Genomic DNA, 22,650 nt, shown 5'->3' with positions numbered 1-22,650 from the left:
TCTGTCATACTTAAATACAAAAAAATTGTATATATAAAAGGTCAAAAAATAAAAATGTTATCTTTCTGGTTAGGTATAGGGAAAGAAGTGTGGAATGTCAAGTCAGAATATACTGTTCAGCTCTACCACATTCTGGTGATCTGACCCTCAAATTGGTTTTCTTTTTGGTCAATCTGGGTTAATAATAATTAACTCTAATAATTAACAAATGTATATCACAAAGTAGTTGTAAGGACTAAAAATGTTTCTGATATCACTATGCTTAATGCTATTATTCATTATTATATTACTAGGTTCCCCATTCTTTTATGTGGGAGAAGGAAAAAAAAGATCAGTATAAACTCATTGCTTTTAATATTTAATTTTAATTTAATTTAACTTTTAATTTATTTTTTAAATTAAAAATTTTTATTTTAAATTATTAGATTTAAATTATTTAATTTATATATACATATACATATATATATATATGTATACATAAAAGGGAATTGTATATAGAAGTGTGTTGTGTCTATACATACATATGTTTCCTAGCTCTTTCCACTGGGAGGGTCTGGCAGCAATGATGCCTCAGCAGTGATGAGCATGTATCACCCAGATTTTTTCTAAATACCATTTTCCAATGGAAGGAACCAAAAACTTCCCGGGGAAATGGCCAATTCAAGAAAAGAAATGCTCAGAAAATGACAGGGCATGTCCACCTGAAGGAGCTCCCAATGACCTGCTGTAGAGAAGTTTGTGCAACAAAATAATAATGAAAATAAGGCATTATAATTGATAGAATAAAATAAAGACCTATGAGTTCTTTCTAACAGGAATAAAAAGTTGAATAAATGAATAGATAAGTAGGGAGAAGGAAGTGTTTTCTTCTAGTAGAATTTCACTTAACAAATCTAGAGGAAATCATGTAAATTGTAACTAATACAAAGGTCAGCAATCTAGTCTATTTGATAGTTCAAACTATCAAGTGTTCTATTAGTGAATTGTTTTTAACTACAGAATTTAGTGAAATTTAGTTGATTGTGTCCAAGTCATCACAGAAGGAAAAATTTAAGAGACACAATCACCTTGTATAGTTTAAAATAGCTTTTGCTCTCTCTTGAACTCCCAGACACATTCAGAAAAAGAGATTGTTATATTTTTAATGATTTATTTTAAAGACAGTGGAATTATAAATGCAAAACAGGATTGTGTTGGGTTTTTAAAACATGTATTTCTGCAGGGTTTTGCATGGTCTGCTCTTTTAGGAAATGGTACATGTAAAGAACTTCTGTATAGTATGTTGAAAGGTATAACCAAAAGTATCAGAACAGTGTTTTGTTCGTGATAGTTTTTTTCCCCCAATATCTGAAGTTGGCCTTTATGAATCCCATGTCTGCACCCTTGATGTAGATGATGTTGACAGTGATGCAGGGCCTTTCTTATTTTTCATTTCATTCCTGAATTCTTTTTGAGTAAAATGATCATTTGAAAGATCTTTTCTTTTGGTGGAAGTATGTTTATTTGCTGGTGATATTAAATATGTAATATATCAAATTACATTGACAACTAACATTTATTTAGCATTTTTCATCTTCCTACTGGTGTGGAAGATTTCAGTCTACTTAGCGTGACTTACTTGGATAGTTGTCTTACTTCTTTGCTTCTTTTTTGTAACTAGGACACACCAGAAATCTTTACGGGAATCTGTGTAATATGCTGCTTCTGCTGCAGTGAGCATAACGTATGACCGAGTTATCCTTTTCACTTTGGCCAATGAGAACTAACTTTCTCTTTTATTTACCATACTTGATTCTCTAATAATCTTCATGAGCAGGCGGCTGCTCTCCATCTACAGATAATATTCTCACAACTAATGAATCACTCCCTGGTCTCTCCAAAAAGGGCCCTTCATTTCTCATTTTAATTAACTTTGCTACTGGATGGCCAAATTCAATAAAATTTTTCCTTCTGTTTTCTCTGCCTTTAGTAGTTCACTTGCCTTTCTTAATCTAGCTTGGTAGAATATTTAGATATGTAATGTTGGTTCCCTCTTGACATAAGTTCTTAGTTATAATCAAGTGCATAATGATATTGTAAATTGAGCAGGTATTTTAAGGGCCATAGAGTACTTGACTACTGATCGGAGACCACATAAGTACTCCTGTTAACATCACACACGTGTTCTCTTTGTAAATGAGAATCTTTGTATGATAACTTTGTATGTATATCTTTGTATGATATCGTGATACCTAAATGTGTTTACCTAGGGGAACTTTAGGTTCTTTTTCTAAGCCCATGCCCTTTGCTGTTGTAATAAACAAGATGAGAACAATATCCTGCCTAGAACAGCCTCACGCCCTGGTGTTACAGTATTTTACTAGCTTGCTGAGCCAATAATGATTACTGATTTTCTTCCTGTATCATGTCACATTGCCTTAGACACAGTAAATGCCCAACTGATTCTAAACATTAAATTACTCTTTTTGTGACCTAAACTCAACTTTGTCATAGGTTAGTCTTGTGAATCAAACCTAGACAGAGAAGCTTATGTGGGCATGTTGTAGATTGTACCAAGTAAACCCTTGTTACAGAATGACAGAGAACCAGAGCGCTTAACGTTTTGTGATCAACTCTTCTCAAGTGCATATATTAACAAGGAAATTCAAGACATTACAAAAGAGGGGACAAAAGAATTTTCTGGAGAAATATCTTTTATATCTTTCTTTGTACCAGTGATATTTAAATGTTAGTTCACCGTGTTTGCATCTAAAAGTCATACTAATGTTTAAGAACTACAAAAACCCTTTAATTAATAGTTTTGTAAACTATTAATTTAACTATTTGCAATACAAGTTTTCTCACCTTTCTAGGACCTGAAACATGAGTCTGGAGTACATGAAGTCCATTACATCAGGCCGGCAACATCCTCTGCTAACTCCTATTTGCACTGTTTCTCCCCTAAACCTTGATTCTTGTTTACACTCAGTACATATTAATGACAAGTCCCGCTGCCCTAAAGCAGGGTTAAACTCCCTTGTTTAACTTTCCTTGTTCTCTTCCTGCTCTGTTTTTGATGAATGTCACTCAAGCTCCTGTGATGAGGTGTCTGTGTACTAGTGACTCAGGTATACAGGTTATCCAGATGTAGGTTACATCTGACTGGCTGACATCTAGCTTCCATTTCTTCTAAGATGGATCAGTGCTCCATTGGTCTGTAAAAACGTTTGAAGGGTCCCTCCTCTGATATGTGTAGTTTTCCTCCATTTGAAAGCTGCTAAAAGGCATGTCCATGGTTGTAATGCCAAAGGAGCAAAAAGCAAGGCCTTAAAGTGTAATGCTCATTTAGACTTTAAAGACCAGTCACGTGATTGTGTCATGTCAGAGTATTTTACAGATTTTCAAGTGGAGAGAAACCTGTAGAACAGAACACCAAAGACACACTTCTGTTCCAACAAGCAGCATATTGTAACCAAGTTTAAAACCTAACATTCCTGCACACCAAAGCACAGTAGTTAAAAGGGATCTTTGTGATTCCACATATGCTAAAGAAGCAGTGTTTCTCTGTGTGAAACCACATGGATTTTCCTGGATGACTCAGGGATAAAAACACATCCGGGCAAGATATGACAGTGAAATGTATAGACAAAAGCTTTAAGGGTTCAAAGACTTTTTCTTTTTTTTCCTTCTCTTTCCTCTTTGAGCTCAATTATCATTTCATGCCATGGAGTAAATAGGTCAAGAATTTGACCTAACAGAGTAGTAAAGTTGACTAGGAAAATGCCTCTACCATATAAAAGAAAGAAATAGAATAATATTCTGAGATGTCACAACTATCAGACCAGAAATTCTAATACAACTTCCTTAGAGGGTTGTTTGTTGTTATTGTTGTTTTTCTAATGAGCTCATTTCAAAGTAGGTTCTTATTTGAGAAAACCCATGTTTGCAGTTCTGTTCTTAAGGTGATGTGTATGTATATATGCATCATGCATATATATACATATATATCTGTATTTCTCAAAATTTTATTTTTATATGTGTTTTAATATCTCTCTCTTTACTTTTTGTCTTCTGAACTTCCAATGTATTGAAATTATGGTATTGCTGTTTTACTATAGTATGTACTTCAAATGTACTTCAGGGAATAATTGTTTTAATAAGATTTGACAAAGGGATGGGTCCTTTTCCTAAGTATGTGAAACTGAAAACAAATTTTGTAAGTTAAAAAATATTGAAATTTAAAGTATATTGGATCCTTCCACAGGGCACCATTGTACTTTGCAGCTATAACCTGAGGTTTGGTGGTACAGTTTCCACCAGACACAGCCCATGAGGGCATTTGGGATCTGGCTTTAGGACAGATCTAGCTGCAGACACTGGACCCCACAAAGTACGCCAGGCATAGGATCACATACCACCGAGATACACAGAAATATTTCCAACCTCTCAAGAAACAAAGCAAAGAGGGTAGAGGGAGACTCAGAAGAGTTGTAATATGGTTTACATGGGGACAAGGTCTCTACTAATGAGATTATAGGAAGACAGGATGGTTAGAATTATCAAGTGCTCAAACCGTCTGGACTACCTGTATCTCTGACAATCAATATTATCAAAGGAGATGTCTAAGTCCTAGATCTTCAACAGGAATCTGTTGTAAGAGTGGGGGACAGATGAAGTAGGTCTCGCAGACCCAAAATTCAAATGGCTAATGTGAAGTTAGTTTATCAAACAGCAGATGGAAGTAGTTCTAGAATTTCCTGAAAGTTGGTTTTTTCACTGGACCACAGAGAAAACCCAAGGTCAGAAATACACAGGGAACTAAGAAAGGAAGACTAATGCGGTACCATTGGCTACAGACACAAAAAGGTAGTTAGCACATAAAGGTCTTTAAATGTCATTTCCCCTCTGCTGAACAATGAGGTCAGGGGTCTGTATGATGCCTTTATAACACAGAAAGATCCATCTCTCCTCATCTTAATGTGGGATAATAATAAACTGACATATATTGGGTTATAAAACAAAGCAGCAAAAATTGAATATTACCAAAATAGAAATAAAATATTTCAATAAAACTGACATTTTAAAATGTCAGTGGTTAATGGAAGCTACGTTTACTCTTATTGATGATTCTTTTTTTAGGAAGAATTTAGCATAAAGTCAAATTGTCATGACATCCTTCTTGATCAAATACAACGTGACCTATGTGTTTAATAAAATTTGAATGTAACTTTGCCATATAGTCTGATGAGTTATCAAAATGTGAAGTCATAAGTGAATGATATTTCCATAGGGATTTCGACCCTAGAAATTCTCATTTTAAACAGTGGAATGTCATTAAAAAAAGAAGGCAGGACTTTGAATTTTTATGGTGCTCTTTTCTTCAAGATGCACCTTTACTGCAGTTAACATATATCTGAATTACTGATGTCTGCTAGTGGCAACGAGTGAGAGTTCTGCCTGAACACTTGGTTGTTTATCATGAAGAAAAGCAGGAAATGCATGTTTTTTCTATGACTGCTTGCTATAGGCTGATAACTGTGAGGTATTTTTGTGTTTATGAATTTGCTCTATTATTGGTAGTTGTCTACCAAAGGTTAGTGTTTGCGTTGAAAGTAAAACATGTTAGAAGTAAAGGAATATATGAAGAAATTAAGAAAAACAGTGGAGAGAAGGAGAAAGAATTGAGCATGATAGATAAAAAGCAATGTCGGAGAAGGTCATGGTCAAAAGGAAGTGAGGTCTGTGAAGAGGGTTAAATGTGATGATAAGGGCAGAGATCTATGGGGGGGGCATCATCATCAATAAAAATGGCAACCAATCACGAAAGAACACAGAGCAGCTCTACAGATGGAAAGAATGGAATGAAAAGAGGTTTCCACCGCACATAATACCTTAGAGGCCACAGAGTAACATTAATACTTTAGAGGCCAAGCCAAGAGTAACAGTGTGTGTGTGTTTGTGTGTATGTCTGTATGTGTGTGCATAGACAGTCATTGTAAGAGAATCTATTTGTACCTCTAGAGAACAACTGGGACAGTTCTCTGGCTTTAGCAGTGATTACTCTATGTAGGTTTTAGACATGACTGAAATATCGGCAATATCCACTATTGTGATCAATAGTCTTATCCTAACTTAATAAACTATCTTCTGGTTTATGGCCACTGTAGCTCTTGCGGCCATTTGCAATAATGTGATTATGAGTAAGTTTGGTGCCTAGTCCCCTTCATGACGAAATCAAACATCTGAAAACATAATCTAACGAGAGCTGACAGAATAGTAATATGAACAAACAAAGGAGCATTTACTGGTAATTGAATAGATTGCTGCAGATTGCCATTTCAGAAATTTATTGAAGAATTTATGTTTACATCAGAAATACTGCTCATTTGCCTCTTTTTATTTAAATGACGTGTTCTGGCCTGGCATCGAGCACTGAATAAATATTTATGGGATGAATGAAATACATGTTTGTGAAAAACAATCATTTTGAATGTGTCAAGAAAGATTTTTTATCATTTGTCCAGTAATCAATTATGAGTGTCTGCTGTATTAGAGGCACTGTCACAAGTACTAGGAACAAACAGACAAATAAAATATAATGTCTGTCCACCATGAGCTCATAGTCTAGTGAAGAAGACAAGCATGTACAAAGATGATTACAGTTCAGAGTAGCAATCACTGTGATCATTCCATGTTTACAACTGGCTCTTCATTTTCTTGACCAGGAAGGGTTCCAAGAGAAGTCTTGTAAATATAGAGGGAAGGACGGAGGTGATTCAGAGGAAGGATTAGTTGTTTATAAAAGTGCAGAAGAAAATATAAAAGAAAAGGCAAAGATGAGATGGGGGAGGAGGACCAGGTTATATAGGACTCTGTATAGCACATCGAAGGTTTTGCCTTTTATCCTGGAGAATATGGGAGGCGTCCTGAATAGATGTGAGCTTTGGGAAACTCACTCTGGTTATTGTGTGGGGGATTGAAATAGAGTTAGGCTAGAGGCAGGAAACTATTTAGGAGACAGTTAACATAATTTAGCCAGGAAATGATGAGCTCCTGACCTAAAATGGTGGCTGACTGATGGAAAAAAAGCAGAGTCTCTAGGCCTAGATACATAGGAAAGGGAATGTCAAAAACATCAGTATTTCCAGCTTGAGCAGCAAAGAATATAGGGGTGCTAGTCGGTTGAGCCAGACAAGGCAGGGCCCGGAGCAAGTTTGAGGAGAACACATTGGTGTGGGAGAGAGATTCTTCATTGACCTAGGAAAGCCCTGAGAATATTTAAATACTAGCTCTTAAGAACTGGAAAAAGGAAAAATATATTTATTGAAAATATTTTTAATAACTATTCTTAAGGAAAAAGCCCTTCTTAAGTTTTAGAGATAGATCTGCATTTTCTTATCATATTTACAATCTTTCCTTCCCTCCTCCTTTCTTCCTTCTTTATTTCTTTATCTTCCTGTAGAGAAGATAAATTATATGCTGACCTCATAGCATGATTTATAAACATATGATTCTAAAGATTTAACATATACAAACATCAGCCTAAGATTCTATTTGTTGTAGCTCATTATTACACAGATTGGAATACTAAAGTTAAAAGTGGCAGCTGGCAGAGCACAGCCAGGAATTCATTCCTTACAACATATGGCCAATAACATTGTAGTTCAGAGGACATAAGACCACAATGACACAGTTTTAGAAGAATTGAGTTAATGATATTGATTTTATAATATTTTTATTTTTGTATTCACAGGGTTTTTGATTGCCTATAAAATTATTCTGCCTGCCAAAAAAAGTAGGACATAATTTAAAAACTTTACCAAAAAATTTCCCATTATTCAGGGGAACAAGTGATATACAATCAGGATACTTATTCTAGCATGAATAACAGGTAAAGGATTATAAACAATTATTTATACTTTAAGATGTATAGAATAAATTTGCTTTAGAGAAATCTTGAAATAGAACCCAAATAAAATGTCAGTTGAACAGAGAAATTCAGATTATTTTGGTGCTCTAAGTTTTCTCAGCCTTTGAAACAAATTGAATTTAGTCTATCATTCTGTAATTATAGTTAATTTAGTTCTTGATTAAATGCACACTCAACATGTAGTTTTTTTTTTTTCAAACCCTAATAGTACCATATTTTATAATCACAGAAACTTCTTGGTTTAATGTTTTACTGTAGTACAAGGAAATCAGTTACCATCCTCATAAGTCAGGTTTAATTGGTAATTTCGACAAATGCTTATATCTGCTCCGGTTTGAACTAGTATTAGAAATTTAGTTTGAAATTGAATTTGCTCTTAATTGATAAAAGCCTGGCTATAGCCTGACAGTGTATTTAATTTTATTAATTTTTAAAAAAGATTTTATTTATTTCTTTGAGAGAAAGAGAGTGTGGTATGCGATGTGTGTGTTGGGGGTGGGGCGTGGGGCAGACGGGGAGGGAGCCGAAGAGGAAGGGAGAGGGAAAGAGCATCAAGCAGACCACGTACAGAGCCTGGAGCCTGACATGGGGCTGGATCTCACGACTCTGGGATCATGACCTGAGCCAAAACCAAGAGCTGCCGCTTAAAACTGAGGCACCCAGGTGCCCCAGCCTAGCAATGTATTTTATTTTATTTTATTTTTTAAAAGATTTTATTTATTTATTTGACAGAGATCACAAGTAGGCAGAGAGGCAGACAGAGAGAGAGGGGAAAGCAGACACCCTGCCGAGCAGAGAGCCCAATGTGGGGCTGGATCCCAGGACCCTGAGATCATGACCTGAGCGGAAGGCAGTGGCTTAACCCACTGAGCCACCCAGGCGCCCCATAGTAGTGTTTTTTAAATGTCTGTGTTTCCTGTTGCATTTCAAGTGGGGCGTATACGTGTGTGTGTGTGTGTGTGTGTAGTGTGTGTGCATGTGTACATGTGCATTTATTTTGTTGGGAAGTTATTATTATAAAATACTCTGAGACCAATAGATTAAAATATTTGAGTATATGATTCCATTGAACTGGGCTCTGTTTTAAATTGAAGACCTTTTTTCAGTAATGACAAATGTATCAAAACATTTAAGCCTTCATGTTGTATTTAATAACCCAAAAAGTTTTTGAAAAGTCGCTATTTTTCTAGAACCTCTAGGGTAAATGTACAAAAGGTGACTATAAATATATGGAACTTAATGCCTGGGAACCATCAAAGGGAAACTGTCCATATACAAAGTGAACTGAGACTTGAGAAGAATGGAAAGGATAAATGAATTTTTATTTGCTGATCTCTGTCATGGATAATTTATTTGAACACAGCAGTGGAGTTTCCTATATACTGAAGACATTATTTGGACAAGTTGATTATAAATTCTCATGAGGACCGCACTCCTATTTATCTTGTCCTAATGATCAAGCATTGTGTCTAACTAACAGGGCATGTGAGAGACCATTTTGATAGATCGGTCTAGACCACTGTGGCATGCATCATGTAGAGCATAACTGGTCAGCTTGTTGTGAAGAGTTAGGTCCTCTCACACGTTGTTCCTTTGGGCCCTAGACTTTACCCCATGAAGTGATCACCAGTTGTGCTGTGCACTGTTCATTCATCTTAAAATCCCCTTAACAGAATCCTTTCCAGATTACCCCTATCCACTCTCCTTCCGTTACAGAGGGAAACTTCCAGGAAATGATAGTAAACTAAAATACTGACCTACATTTCAGAAAGTAACTGTTAAAGTCAGATTGCAGTGGAGACCCTGCCCTGCTTTTTTATTTTCATCCTTCACTTTTTCTACAAATAAGCCTTTTGGGGAGCCCCTGCTGTAGTAGTTAACCATTTTCTGAGTGGTATGTGGATACGCTTTTTTTTTTTTTTTTTCCTCCAGAAAAAGTAGGAGCACACAATGGTTAAATTGTTTTCTTCATGTTGTGTTTCAAAATGCACTCCAATATGACTGCACTGAACAAGTCACATGGCCCTCTAGGCTTGCTCTGCACACCCTCCACGTCTTGTCTCATAGTGTCTTTAATGTTAGTCAAGGGCATTTATGGAGTGCCTGCTTTATGCCGGGCATTGTGTGGAGTAACTTTTAGAAAACTTCTCACTGTTTATTAAAGAATGTCCTCCTTTATACACTAGGAGTCAAGAGGCAGCAGCCTGGAATGAAAATAATAGCTGGGAGGAATGTAAAATTAAATTGGTTAATTGATGTTTGTGGGCACATAAATAGCTTGGCGATATTCATTTTGATTAATTTGTGGACAGCATACACAGTCAAACTTGTTTATACTGACCTCAATTAGAAAAGTGATGCCACGTGTTAATATAGAGAATCTGTGGTAGATCTATAAATTATGCAACGGTTTTCCTGATTGATCAGTTATATAACAGATCCAACTGGTAAAAATCATTACATGTTTAACTTTTAGCTAAAGAAATGTTATTGAACGTGTCCAAACACAGGAGAAAATAATATGCTGTCTCTGTTGCTGCACAGAATGTTCCAGTTTTTTTTTTCCACAGGTCAGTGATTCCCAAAGTGAGAAGAATTTGTCCCTGGTTTCCCGTGAATGGGCTTGGAGAATTCTGCACACAATTTTAGTATATGTGCTGCCGAAGCGAGCACTGCACACAATAGGAGTAGTGAAATGTTAGTTTAATCAGATAAATATATTTGACCAAAACAATCAGTTTTGAATTATGGCTAGCGTGGTTTGAAAAAAAGAAAAAGAAAAAGCTGGTAGTGGGCGAGTGTGAGGGGAGGTGGGTTATAATCTAAACAGTTTTCGTATCTTACATGTTAATGATCTGCCAAATACGAAGTGGTAACACTATCATATTAGGACAGTTGATGCTGTAGTGATAGTTTAGATTAAGAGAGTGGACTTGGCTTTTTTCATTTGTGTGATATATATCCTTGAATAACCCTTACAACTTGCAAGAGAGAAAAAAAAAATTAAATTCCATAGTTCTGAGTGAAACATTCTTTTGGATTTGCCTCTTTAGAGACTCCAGGCAAAATATGTTCTTCAATATTTTTTTTAAAGATTTATTTATTTATTTGACAGAGAGAGAGAGAGAGAGCATAAGCAGAGGGAACAGCAGAGGGAGAGGGAGAAGCAGGCCCCCCGCTGAGCAGGGAGCCCAACTCAGGGCTCGATTCCAGGACCCTGGGATCATGACCTGAGCCTGAAAGCAGATGCCTAACTGAATGTTCTTCAATATTTTTAATATGACAGCACTTGCCCTTTAAGGACAAGTAAATTGAAATCTATGAGGGAGACTAAAATCTCTTCTATTTTATGCAGTTGTTTTGCAAAAACTTGTCCTGCAAAATCCTATAAAGCTGTCCTATAACATCAGGTTCGGAGAATGAGATCACTTTCAGATGTAAGTTGTTTTATAGTTGTGAGATGCAGAAAACTGGCAGGGCGAGCTTTCCAAAATGTTTCTAGTTTTCCAGTAGGGCTAATATTCAGGAAAGGTGAAGCAGGAGCTTACGGGTCCTCACCTTGAAAAAGAGCTCCTAAACGCTGACAGAGTTTGCCATATTTCACACAATGGTCCTTTCATCTTCCCTTGTGTGTGTCCCATGGAAATGTCACTGAATGCAGTCAGCTCAGAGAACCAGGGACCCGTGATGCAAGATATTGAGTTGTTCTTTTTCTTTTTCTTTTTCTCATGCTAGCTAACCAAATAGGTGGTCAGCTTCAACTACCACCTGTTAAGTACATGTTCAGATGTAAACAAGTGCTTTTGCGTGGAAGTAAAGAACTTCAGAGCTGGAAGGGACCTAGCAGTCATCTAGTCTGACCTCCCTCTTTTCAAAAAAAAGAAAACTAAAGCCCAGATTTGAGAAAGGTTACACAAATCCATGCAGGTAAATGAGTGGTAGAACCCAAATCGGGGATTAGTTTTTCCTAGCGCAGAGGTCTTTTCATTCCTCTGTAGTAGCTGTGAAATTTAGACTCTTTAGGTTAAAGCAGAGAACTGATGCAGTTAGTTCTTCTCTAAGGTGTTAGTTTTCTGATGATTTCATAATCTTTGCTTCTTATTTAAAAGGTGAAATTTAAAACTGCAGTGAATGGTTTTTAGCTTTGCTGTGTAGGGACTTCAGCAGCTACTTTCAGAAGATTACAGATGAGAGGCTGACCTTTGTTCTCAGCCCTTAATCGCTTTTCTCTTTTGATGGATTTGAACCACAGCAATACTGATGAAATAATAACAGTAAGAGTGCCTGGAAATTTAAGAAGGATATTGCAAATATGTCACATCGTGAGGGGTTTGAATTTCACATTCTAAATCATGCACCAAAGTCAAGTATCCTGCTCGAAGTGTGGCCAAACATGCAAATATTTGCTTTCTGAGTAATTTGCCCTAATGACTTTGAAGCATTTTTGAGAAACAGTGGTGACATTGTTCTGCCCTGGCAGAAAGTGTATCCCTTGTCAAATGTCCACAGAGATCCTAAAAGTCTACGGGGCCATGATTAAGGCATGAGTACTACACAGTATTTGCTAACCTTACCATCTAGTTGGCAAAATGTTAGGTATATAGGTTGTCACATCACCCAAGCTTTCGTGACAAGTCTGTCTGGCAGCTGCTTTTAGTTAACCACTAGGAAATAGAACTAGCAATATTTGTTTAAAGATTTATTTATTTATTTATTTATTTGAGGGAGAGAATGCACACACGAGTAGGGGATAGGGCAGAGGGAGAGAATCTTCAGGCAGATTCCCCACGGACCACAGAACCTGATGGGGGGCTAGATCTTACCACCCATGAGATCGTGATCCATGAGATCATGACCTGAGCCAAAACCAAGAGTTGGACACGCAACTGAGTGAACCACCCAGGGGCCCCTAGAACTAGCAATATTTTAACCTCTGAAGCAATGCTCTCTTTTGCAAACTTCTCTCACCTTTTTTTTTTTTTTGGATTATGCGGAAAGGAGCATTGGCTAAGCCTGGATGAAGCTGTTCGTTGAAGATCTGTTTTCACAGCTATGATATCTTCTAGACTGATAGCTTAACTGTTTGGTCAGCAAATAGGAAGTTTTAGCAATCACAGGAGCCCCAGCAGTGTCTAATTGCCTTTCCTTAGCCCGTACTTGTTTAGACACTAAATTTTGCTCACTGAAGTAGTGAGATTTTGATACTGCTCTGAGGCATATTTTGGGCAGCCCTAATGATAAAGAGCATGGGTGTTATTATATCCAGTAAGTAGGACATTTTTCTATTAGGAAACAATGGGAAGATTTTCTGGGGATAAAGGAGAGAGGGTAGAAACCTAATTACTAGTCGTTTAGAAAGAGTATCTTGTTGTTAACATGTTTCTTTTTTAGTTTATGTCCTCAGTGTACTTTATGAACGTTTTTTTTCTTCTGAAATGAAGCAGTACAAATTCTTTTCTAGGAAAATATACTCCAAACAATGTTATTATTTCTTCAAAGACTACTGAGAGTGTTTATTATGGATGTGGAAATGAAAATGAAATTAAAGATTTGTCATGTGTAAAAATGTTTGAAATTATTAAATCTGTTTCTGTGAATGTGTAAAAGGTCAGTGTAGTGCAATTAAATATTGATATGATCAATTGTGCTCCTATCTGTAGCTGACTTTTTTCATTTACTTAGCAAACATTTAAACTACTGTGTGTATTTTACATCTGTGAGAAGGTCAGTGAGAGACAAGTCATCTTCTGTAAAAAGAGCAAATAGCTGATAGTGGTCCCAACTTTATTCAAAAAGATAGAACAAGTTAAGGAACTAACATAGGTGTAATTAAGACTTTTAGGGGAAAGTGAATTTTAAGATGAGCTTTGAAAGAGACAATGAACAAGGACTGGTGGCGAAAGGGATGCTTGACTGCTTGGCTGAAAGAGAGGAAAACCCAAGGCATGGTGGTAGAATGGGTGATGTATTAATGAGACAGAAAGATTCCAGGAAACAATTCATGCTGTTAAAGCACAGCAAAATTATTTACTGAGCACCTACAGACATCTTTCCTTGAGCTAGAGTGGTTAATATTGCTTTTACATGTGTTAAGTACAGGGATTCAGACCTCAATTCTAGAATGAAGGAATGAGGCCACAGAGAAATTTTAGGATTTGCTCAATTCTGTATGAAAAGATTGTTGAATATTAAATTTTGATGTTTTAAAAATAGTCAACTAATTCCAAAAGAGAAAAAAGAAGTTTTACCTCTTGGGGCACCTGGGTGGCTCAGTGGTTTGGGCCTCTGCCTTCGGCTCAGGTCATGATCTCAGGGTTCTGGGATTGAGCCCCGTATCGGACTCAGCTTGGTGGGGAGCCTGCTTCCTCCCTCTCTCTCTGCCTGCCTCTCTGCCTGCTTGTAATCTCTCTCTCTCTCTGTCAAATAAATAAATAAATAAATAAATAAATAAAATCTTTTTTTTTTTTTTTTTAAAGATTTTCTTCATTTATCTGGCAAAAAGAGATCACGAGTAGGCAGAGAGGCAGGCAGAGAAAGAGGAGGAAGCAGGCTCCCTGCTGAGCAGAGAGCCAGATGCGGGGCTCGATCTCAGGATCCTGGGGTCGTGACCTGAGCCAAAGGCAGAGGCTTTAACCCACTGAGCCACCCAGGCACCCCTAAATAAATAAAATCTTAAAAAAAAAAGAAGTATACCTCTTTTAACAGCTGGTAAAATCTTGGTTTATATTCTGAATAAAATAGTTCATATATATTTACGAAGAAGCACCTATTATATGACTTTTAAGGCAGTGTAAGGCTCTAAGAGGCTAGGAAATTTTAAAACATCTGTTTGAAAGAGTTTGTAAACACAGTATTATACACAGTGCTTACTTAATTTCAACAGTTACATTGTTCAAGTATGTGTAACCGTGATAAGGGATTACCATGTTATGATGAATCATGATTTTAGTCTTTATAAAAATAATTTCAGCAACACAAAAGGTTTTGCTTGGTACATCTCAGATACCAGTCTGATCTTGTTACTGATACTAAAATTTCATCTTTATGAATGCTTTCACCTAAACCTTTAACACTTTTCCCTAGGGTTTTTTTTTTTTTTTTTTTTTTTTACGGTTTTTATTTAAATTCCAGTTAGTTAACAGGTTAACAAGCCGGGTAATATTAGTTTTAGGTGTACACTATAGCGATTCAACACTTTCATATATCACCCGGGCTCATCACAACAAGTGCACTCCTTAATCTCCATTAAAATTTTAACATTTAAAATATTTAGATTGTGCTTGTCTTTCACATGAATGGAGAAATTATGCCCCCATTTATATCATAATATTATTTGTTCCGTCAATAAATTAAAAAAAAACTGTTTTAAAATATGTCATCACCTATAGCTAAAAGACAAAAATAATTTCACGGAATACTGAAATTCGGTGAAACTGGAATGTAAGGATAGGTTCTTTACAGTAAATAACATACTCTAGGTTCATAAATTCTGGGATAAAGAGCTATTCAAATAGGATTGGTAAAACAAAACAAAACGAAACAAAAAAATATCCCAGCATAGGGCTATAAGAATCAATAATCCAAAAATGCCATTCTTGGATTTGAGTTTGTTTTTGTTTGTTTGTTTGTTTTGTGTGTGTGTGTGTATGTTTGTTTGGTTAAGGGTTTTGGACAGTGATATAGAGTGATAGGCTATTTCAGGAATGCTGTTTTTATGGAATAAATGATCATAATGACAGACATTTTAGTTAAAAGAAATGGCAAATCGGAAAGGTAAGTTTTATTCTATCAATGTGATGTGGTTAATTTCTAAATATCTTCCACATCCTGTTTTCCCCAAAGGATTGCTTTCAATTCAGTAGATTTAACTTTTAATACTTAATATATAACTTGGATAGATGGTACAAAATGTTAATCTTTATCCTGCCATTGAGTAGTTTAAAATATATTTAGAAAATATGAAAAGAGAAAGCAAATATCAAATGAGGAAGGATAGGACGAATAGTAAAACACTATATAAATAAAGTTTTAGAGGAAACTTAATGGGGAGAATAAAATTTAATCAGTAATAGTCTGTAACAAAGTTTTGATGTTTATCATAATTGGCTTCATAAAAATCTCTGCATTTGCTGTGCTCATCTCCGTGGGAAACAACTTCTTTCAAAACTCTGTAATATGGTTTCAGGGATAGTATGTATGTTTTTGAAAGCCATTTTCAGTTTTTTTTTTTTTTAATAAACCTGGGGGGAACATTTCCAAAGTATTAAAAATTGAAAAGAATTATAAGTAAATCAAAATGTTTGCTCTACTGTGGCATGATCATGAATAACGGAAAACTGTAGATAGTTTGTGAAATTCAGAACATCTATATCATTGTAAAACAAGCCATTTTGACAGAAGTGTTTCTGATGAAGTTTAAGTGCTGAAAGGATGGCCAGTTGTTTTCTGTAAATGATCATGAAAATGATAATGTCTGTCAGCTGAGAGTATGCCTCTTAGTTTAAATAATCATGAAAACTGTTTCTACCTGTTGTGCTGGTAAAGTGAGATCATTAACAGATTTGGTGTTCCATGCCACCAGAAAGACAGAGGGGGGAGGAAATCAAAGGACTCAAAGGCATTTACCGAGTAATGCAAAAATTCTCCATGTAGAGACATTTCACACAGCAGGAACTTAAGTCCATGTGTAGAACAGGCTGCTCACATGGTGAAAAACAAAACAACACCGCCCCCTCCCCTGCTCGGTCTCAGCTCACCCCCCTCACTCCATTGACATGCATAGCTGGCCTGGTAGGTGTAAAAATAGACTGGCAGAGCCTGAATTGGAAATGGTCACTGAATGCAGCCTGCAGTTGCTGGGGTTTTGAGTTCTCTCTGCCACCAGCAAGCCAGCCAGCAGATGGGGAGAACTGGTGAGGGGCGTGTAGGGGAACTGAGCAGAGGAGCCAAGGGTCGTCCGGATGCATTATCCACAGTAGCGTCCCCCTGGGAGCCCTGGACAGACCACAGAGGGCAAGCACAGGCCCAGTGACAGCAGGAACTGTAGAGCTGAGATGGGTAATGCAGCTCTCTGCCCGTCCTGTCATGCGGATAAGAGCGTAAGAGCGCAAGGACACATGCAGGAACTGGATAAAACCCCAGACTACTATGGCTGTAACAGCGAGGACACCAGAGAACTTGAGGTCTGGGTAAGTTCTGAGCCACACAGGGAGGAGGGGAGGATGGTGGCATAAGGTTCGACCGTGGACCTCATTGGTCCACCTCCAAACTTCCTGGAAGGAAGGCGACAGAGTAAAACCGAGGTGATCCAACTACCCAGCTGCCTCTGGTTCGGTGGCACGCTGTTGTGTGCCCTTCGTGGGCCATGGGGCGCCCCGTGTGCGTGCCTTCGGAGTTCGGCTTTAGCTATGAACTGACATTTGGAAATAAGCGGTGATGCTGTCGTTTTCATTTGAAATTTTGTGCAAAGCCAAGGATGTATTTGATTGCAGAGTGACTTAGAGCAATATTGCTCCGATTCACTTATATTCAGGCTGTCACATTCTTCGGCCTATTTATATATTCATGTATAGTTCATTTTCCATGAGGTCACAGGGCATTTTTAAAGCAGATGCTAACTTGGAATCCCAGTTGCAGCCCATAAAGGCATTTTACTTCCAATATCTGACTAACTTCAGTGAAAAGGCCTTTGAATGCCACTCTAATGATGATACTGTTTTGTGCAGAGGCTTAAAAGTTGAGCAATCAAATGTCGAAGCTGGCTTTCAGATTGTAATAGTTCATAGTCACGATATGTTCCTTAGAATGGTTACAAAGGCCTGTTGTGATGTTTAGCTGGGAGGGCCAACAATCTCTATCTGAAATATTTTGATTTTTAAATTTGTTGGAGAGTAAAGTTTATCTTTGATCTGTCAGACCCAGGAATTTGACCTTATTGCAAGTTATTTAATTTGGAGTGAAACCATGAGACTAGGATTATGGAGGATTTCTGAGTGAAAGAGACAGAAGAGTTGTACTCCTCCTCAGGACGTGACACCTGATATTTCCGGGGGAGAAGAACAAGTAGGTGAGGAGTCTGAGGTGCTCTTTGGCTGTTACTTTGATCTGGAAGAATCTCATAATTTCCTAGCATTGAAATTCTGCCAGACCCCAGGGAAACTGAAACAGAAACTAAGAACTTATCAATAAAACAACATGCTGAGGCAGTGTTTGCAGTTAACAGAAGTGAAAAGAAAGTCTGTCAGCACTGTAGTGAAAAAGAAGACGGTGCTTCCTGGATTGGGAATGGAAGTCCCCACAGGCAGGAGAATAAACAGTCCCAAGGGGAGGGGAGGACACCTGCCTTCACAATCACGCAGCTGAGGTTTCGCCTTCTGGGTTATGGGTTAAATTACCCACATCCACCAGGAGAGTCACTCGGGATTGCTAAGCAGTGCTTCTAGTGCAATTTCTGAACTGAGGTGGGGTAAAAAAGGTAAACTTTTTTTTTTTTTAAAGATTTTATTTATTTATTTGTCAGAGAGAGGGAGAGAGCGCGAGCACAGGCAGACAGAGAGGCAGGCAGAGGCAGAGGGAGAAGCAGGCTCCCTGCCGAGCAAGGAGCCCGATGTAGGACTTGATTCCAGGACGCTGGGATCATGACCTGAGCTGAAGGCAGCTGCTTAACCAACTGAGCCACCCAGGCGTCCCAAAAAGGTAAACTTTTTTGGTAACTTTTTAGTGACCCAACGTTTGCTTAGTTGTAATGTGTAAATATAGTCCCTAAGAAGTAACTGTCTTTTTTAAAAGGTAGTTTCTATGAATATTTTTTTTATTAATTTAGAATTTAAACCATTCTTTCAAATGTTAGTTAATAATTCTTTCCACATTTTTAAGTTATATGAGTGTATTCCATTTTCTCACTCTTTAAACATCATTAAGAAAAATGTAATGTCTGAAAATATAGGTGCTTTAAAAATTAAATATAGGCAAACAAGTGACAACATGCTTCTGAGGTCCAAGGGCTGAAATGAGAAATTCACTCAAAACTTCAGAGTTCAGAAAACAGTTCAGTTTTCAAAGAAATAATCACCAGCAACATCATTCTTTCATTATAATCCTTCTATTTCTATTAATGTAGATACTGGTCCTGAAAAATGTGAGGTGATTTAAAAAATAAATTAAAATCTGATTTCTCTGACTTAAATAACATAATAGGCTGATCATGAATAAACTTTTCTGTCAATGATTTTATAGATGGGAACGTATAATGCTTGCTATAACTTGGAAAGTTAGGGTAGAGGTGGAAATGCACCTGTTGTCTTCCTTCTCAAGTGACAGTCTACTCAGAAATTTCATCACTTTGTGGGGCCATAATAATAATAATAACAATAATAATTCTTAATACAGAGGTTGGCTTAAGCTAAATATGTGGTTTTGTCTGGCTGAAGTTTTCCAAACTTAGGAAACTCTATCATCTTTCTTTACTGTTAAATGGGTACTATAGGACTGAAGTCACTCCTTCCCTAATCATCTAGATAGATATTCTCCTTAGTCAATTTCCATCATTCATGCTTGTCACAATTAATGGTAAACAGTTGTTAAGAGCTTTAGAACTTAATAACTTTTATTTTTATAATATTATTTTTTGGTGAAGGAAGACAGAAACAGAGGTACTTGGCACCTTTTTCATAGAAATAAACTTAGAAATGTTTTAGCTAATTTATTATGTCATTAGGCCAAATATTTCAAATTAATAAATTCTCTAACTTTTTTCATAATCAGAACAAAACATATGAAAAAATATAAATTTCTGAGATACTAAAACTGCTGAGTTTTATATAAATCAATACTTCATTCTTTTCTATAAATTTTACTTAGAATTTTGAATATTCTGACATTTGTATAGATAAGTATAGCAATGAGGAATAAATCAATTATCAGGAATTGTGTTGGAAGTCAGGAACCAAAAATAATTTCTCCTTGAACCATACTATTGTATGTCCATAATTGCAATTCCACTTATAAGTTTATGGATTTTTAAATATTTCCTTTTATAAAAAAGAAAAAGAAAATCAGACCAGAATAATTTCCAGATATATTACACAGCGAGCACAAAAATTATACTAAAAAATAGAAAACTAAATATTATTTTGGCATTATGATAATTTTAAAAAATGTAGTGAAAAAGATGAACAACTAATATTCCAAAAATTTTTAAAGTTCTATAACTGGACAAATAATATGTTTTTTCCTAATGTATATACAAATTAATGTTTAAATTTCAGAGGACAGGTCAACTAAATTTTTCTGGAAAGAACTATAGGGAGTGAACATTACAGATGTTGCTGGCTACCTGGTCTCTGGGTCTCTGGGCAGGAACTTCTCGTAGAGAGAAAGCAGCCGTGGACAAACAGGAAACAAATAGGTCTGGCTGTATTCAAACAATTACTTAATTTTTCTATTATTATTCAATTGCTAACTTTTCAGTTACTAAATATTAATGTAATCATAATTTTTTTATTTGTAAAGATACAAATTAAAATAATCATAAGTGACCATTCTGTTAACAAAGATATAAAATGTAATAATAAGAAGTTTTAGAAGATTGCGTTGAGACTGAGCAACATTCCTGAATATGCTGTAAATTTTTCTAATTATTTGAAATGCAATTTGGAAATACATTTCAAACTAGTTACAATTTCTGGTTTTCACTTTTCTAGTGCAGCAAGGACTGTAGCAGCAGGGAGGTATTTGTGTGGAGATAAAAGTGTAGGCAAAACTTCTGGGCAGATTCCTACCCCCAACGGCAGGTGGACTGGACTCCACCAGTTCATTTGTTGTGAGTATTCCCAGTGCCTGTGAGCATCCCTCCTTTCACTCAAACTTCAGGGATGAGAGAATTCTACCTCCAGAGACCCTTTTCCAAATGCACGAGAAATATCTGCCTTCCTAATGAAGATATTAGGCTCCTGAGCATATGCTAAGGGTTTCTTCTGAAATGCTGTTGCTCTTACATTAGACCTGAAAGGACTTAAAAATCTGTTATTATCACAGTTAGGTTGTTTTGTTTTTCAGTTTAAAAATTTTTGTAAATTTGAATATAATTGACACACAGTGTTATGTTAGTTTTGGGTGTACAACATAGTGATTCAACTCTGTGTTATGCTATGCTCTCCACAAGTATGCATACCATCTGTCACCATACAAAGCTATTACAGTACCATTGACTATATTCTCTGTGTTGTACCCTTTATTCCCATTACTTTTTCATTTCACAACTGGCAACCTGTATCTCCTATTCTCCTTCACCCATTTTTCTCATCTTCCCACCCCCCACTCCCATCTGGCAACCATCAGTTTGTTCTCTGTATTTATAGCTCTGATTCTGTTTTTCATTTAGTCTTTTGTTCTGTTTTTTTTTTAGATTCCACATGTAAATGAAATCATATGGCATTTGTCTTTCTTATTCTGATTTACTTCACTTAGCAGAATACTCTCTAGATCCATCCGTGTTGTTATGGATGGCAAGATCTCATCCTTTTTTATGGCTGTGTAATAGTCCATTATATATATATATGTGTGTGTGTATCCCATTATATATTATGTAATTATATATCTTACATCTTCTTTATTCGTTCATGTACCAATGGACCCTTGGGTTGTTTTTGTATATTGCCTATTGTAAATAATGCTGTGATAAACATGTGAATACCTATAACTTTTTGAATTAGTGTTTTCATTTTCTTTGGGTATTATTTTTAGTAGCTTTTTTATAACCACTGTAAGAAAGCTTTCTTCATATAGTTTTGATATTAATCCTAAAAGAGCCAAGACTATAATGAAATCTACTGACAAAACATTTCAAAAAATATGAGATGATATAGAGCATGGTTATGTAATTTTTGGATGATTTATTTAAAGATTGATGTTGAAAGAAGATAAGACATGGTTCTATCCTCTAGGAACTTCCTAGTCAAGTTTTAGAGATTGAACTTGCCCACATGTAATCAATTAACTCTAAAGGCCAGTAGGCAATTATGTGACAATGCAAGTGGTGAAATGAGTGCCTATAAGATGCTGAAGAAGGGGAGAACCAGTGCAGGCCAGTGTTTGGGGAGTGCCTCATGGACAGTGCTGATATTCAGTCACTATGGATCAGAACACCTGTACCAGTTGTTTACACCTTGAAATGCTTCCAGTAAAGGCTAATTAAACCATTCCTTCTATGGGTCCACCAAGCTGTGCCTTCTAGTGAGGCTACCTGAAACTTATTTCCAGGATTCCCCAGTCCACTCCATCCCCCAAGTGAGCAAACAAAAGAATGGTGCCTGGACCAGCAAGGAGCCTCCAGGACCACCTTCCTCTAGGTCTAGAGCCAGCATCCACTGAGATTGTTTGGTGCCTAAGCTGTACCAGTTAAGTATTTGGAATATCCCTTCTGCTAATGGAGAAGTTAGAAGTCTGTAGTAGATCTTGGAAGCAGAGTACAATCTTCGTTCCTGTTGAGAAGAAAGCATACTCAGGGGCACCTGGGTGGCTCAGTGGTTAAGCAGCTGCCTTCAGCTCAGGTCATGATCCCAGAGTCTTGGGATTGAGCCCTGTATCAGGCTCCCCGCTCAACAGGGAGCCTGCTTCCTGCTCAATGGGAAGTCTGCTTCTCCCTCTTCCTCTACTGTTCCCCCTGCTTGTGCTTTCTTTCTCTCTCTGTCAAGTAAATAAATAAATAACATCTTTTTAAAAAAGAGAAAAGAGAAGAAAAG

The 22,650-nt window shown here is 36.7% G+C and overlaps 1 protein-coding gene across 50 annotated transcripts in view; it reads left to right on the top strand.

Moving 5' to 3' along the window:
• Positions 1-22,650, top strand: part of ANK2 (ankyrin 2) — a 655,140-nt gene that overhangs the window by 411,494 nt on the left and 220,996 nt on the right. For 20 of the 50 annotated variants that reach the window (XM_044224191.1, XM_044224189.1, XM_044224223.1 and 17 more), the window contains exon 1: positions 16,704-17,097. The exons of 17 other annotated variants lie outside the window; for them this stretch is intronic. In XM_044224191.1, coding sequence (XP_044080126.1) covers positions 16,963-17,097 — 135 coding nt within the window. In that variant the 5' untranslated portion in view covers positions 16,704-16,962. Of the gene's footprint in view, positions 1-16,702; positions 17,098-22,650 lie in introns of those variants that run through there. 13 more of the 50 variants (XM_044224217.1, XM_044224201.1, XM_044224209.1 and 10 more) reach the window with 3 other exon arrangements.

Source organism: Neovison vison, chromosome 11 (genome assembly GCF_020171115.1).
Source record: "Neovison vison isolate M4711 chromosome 11, ASM_NN_V1, whole genome shotgun sequence".
NCBI classification, from domain to species: Eukaryota; Metazoa; Chordata; class Mammalia; order Carnivora; family Mustelidae; genus Neogale; species Neogale vison.
The sequence above is the reverse complement of the archived record's forward strand: the minus strand, read 5'-3'. Positions and strand labels throughout refer to the sequence as shown.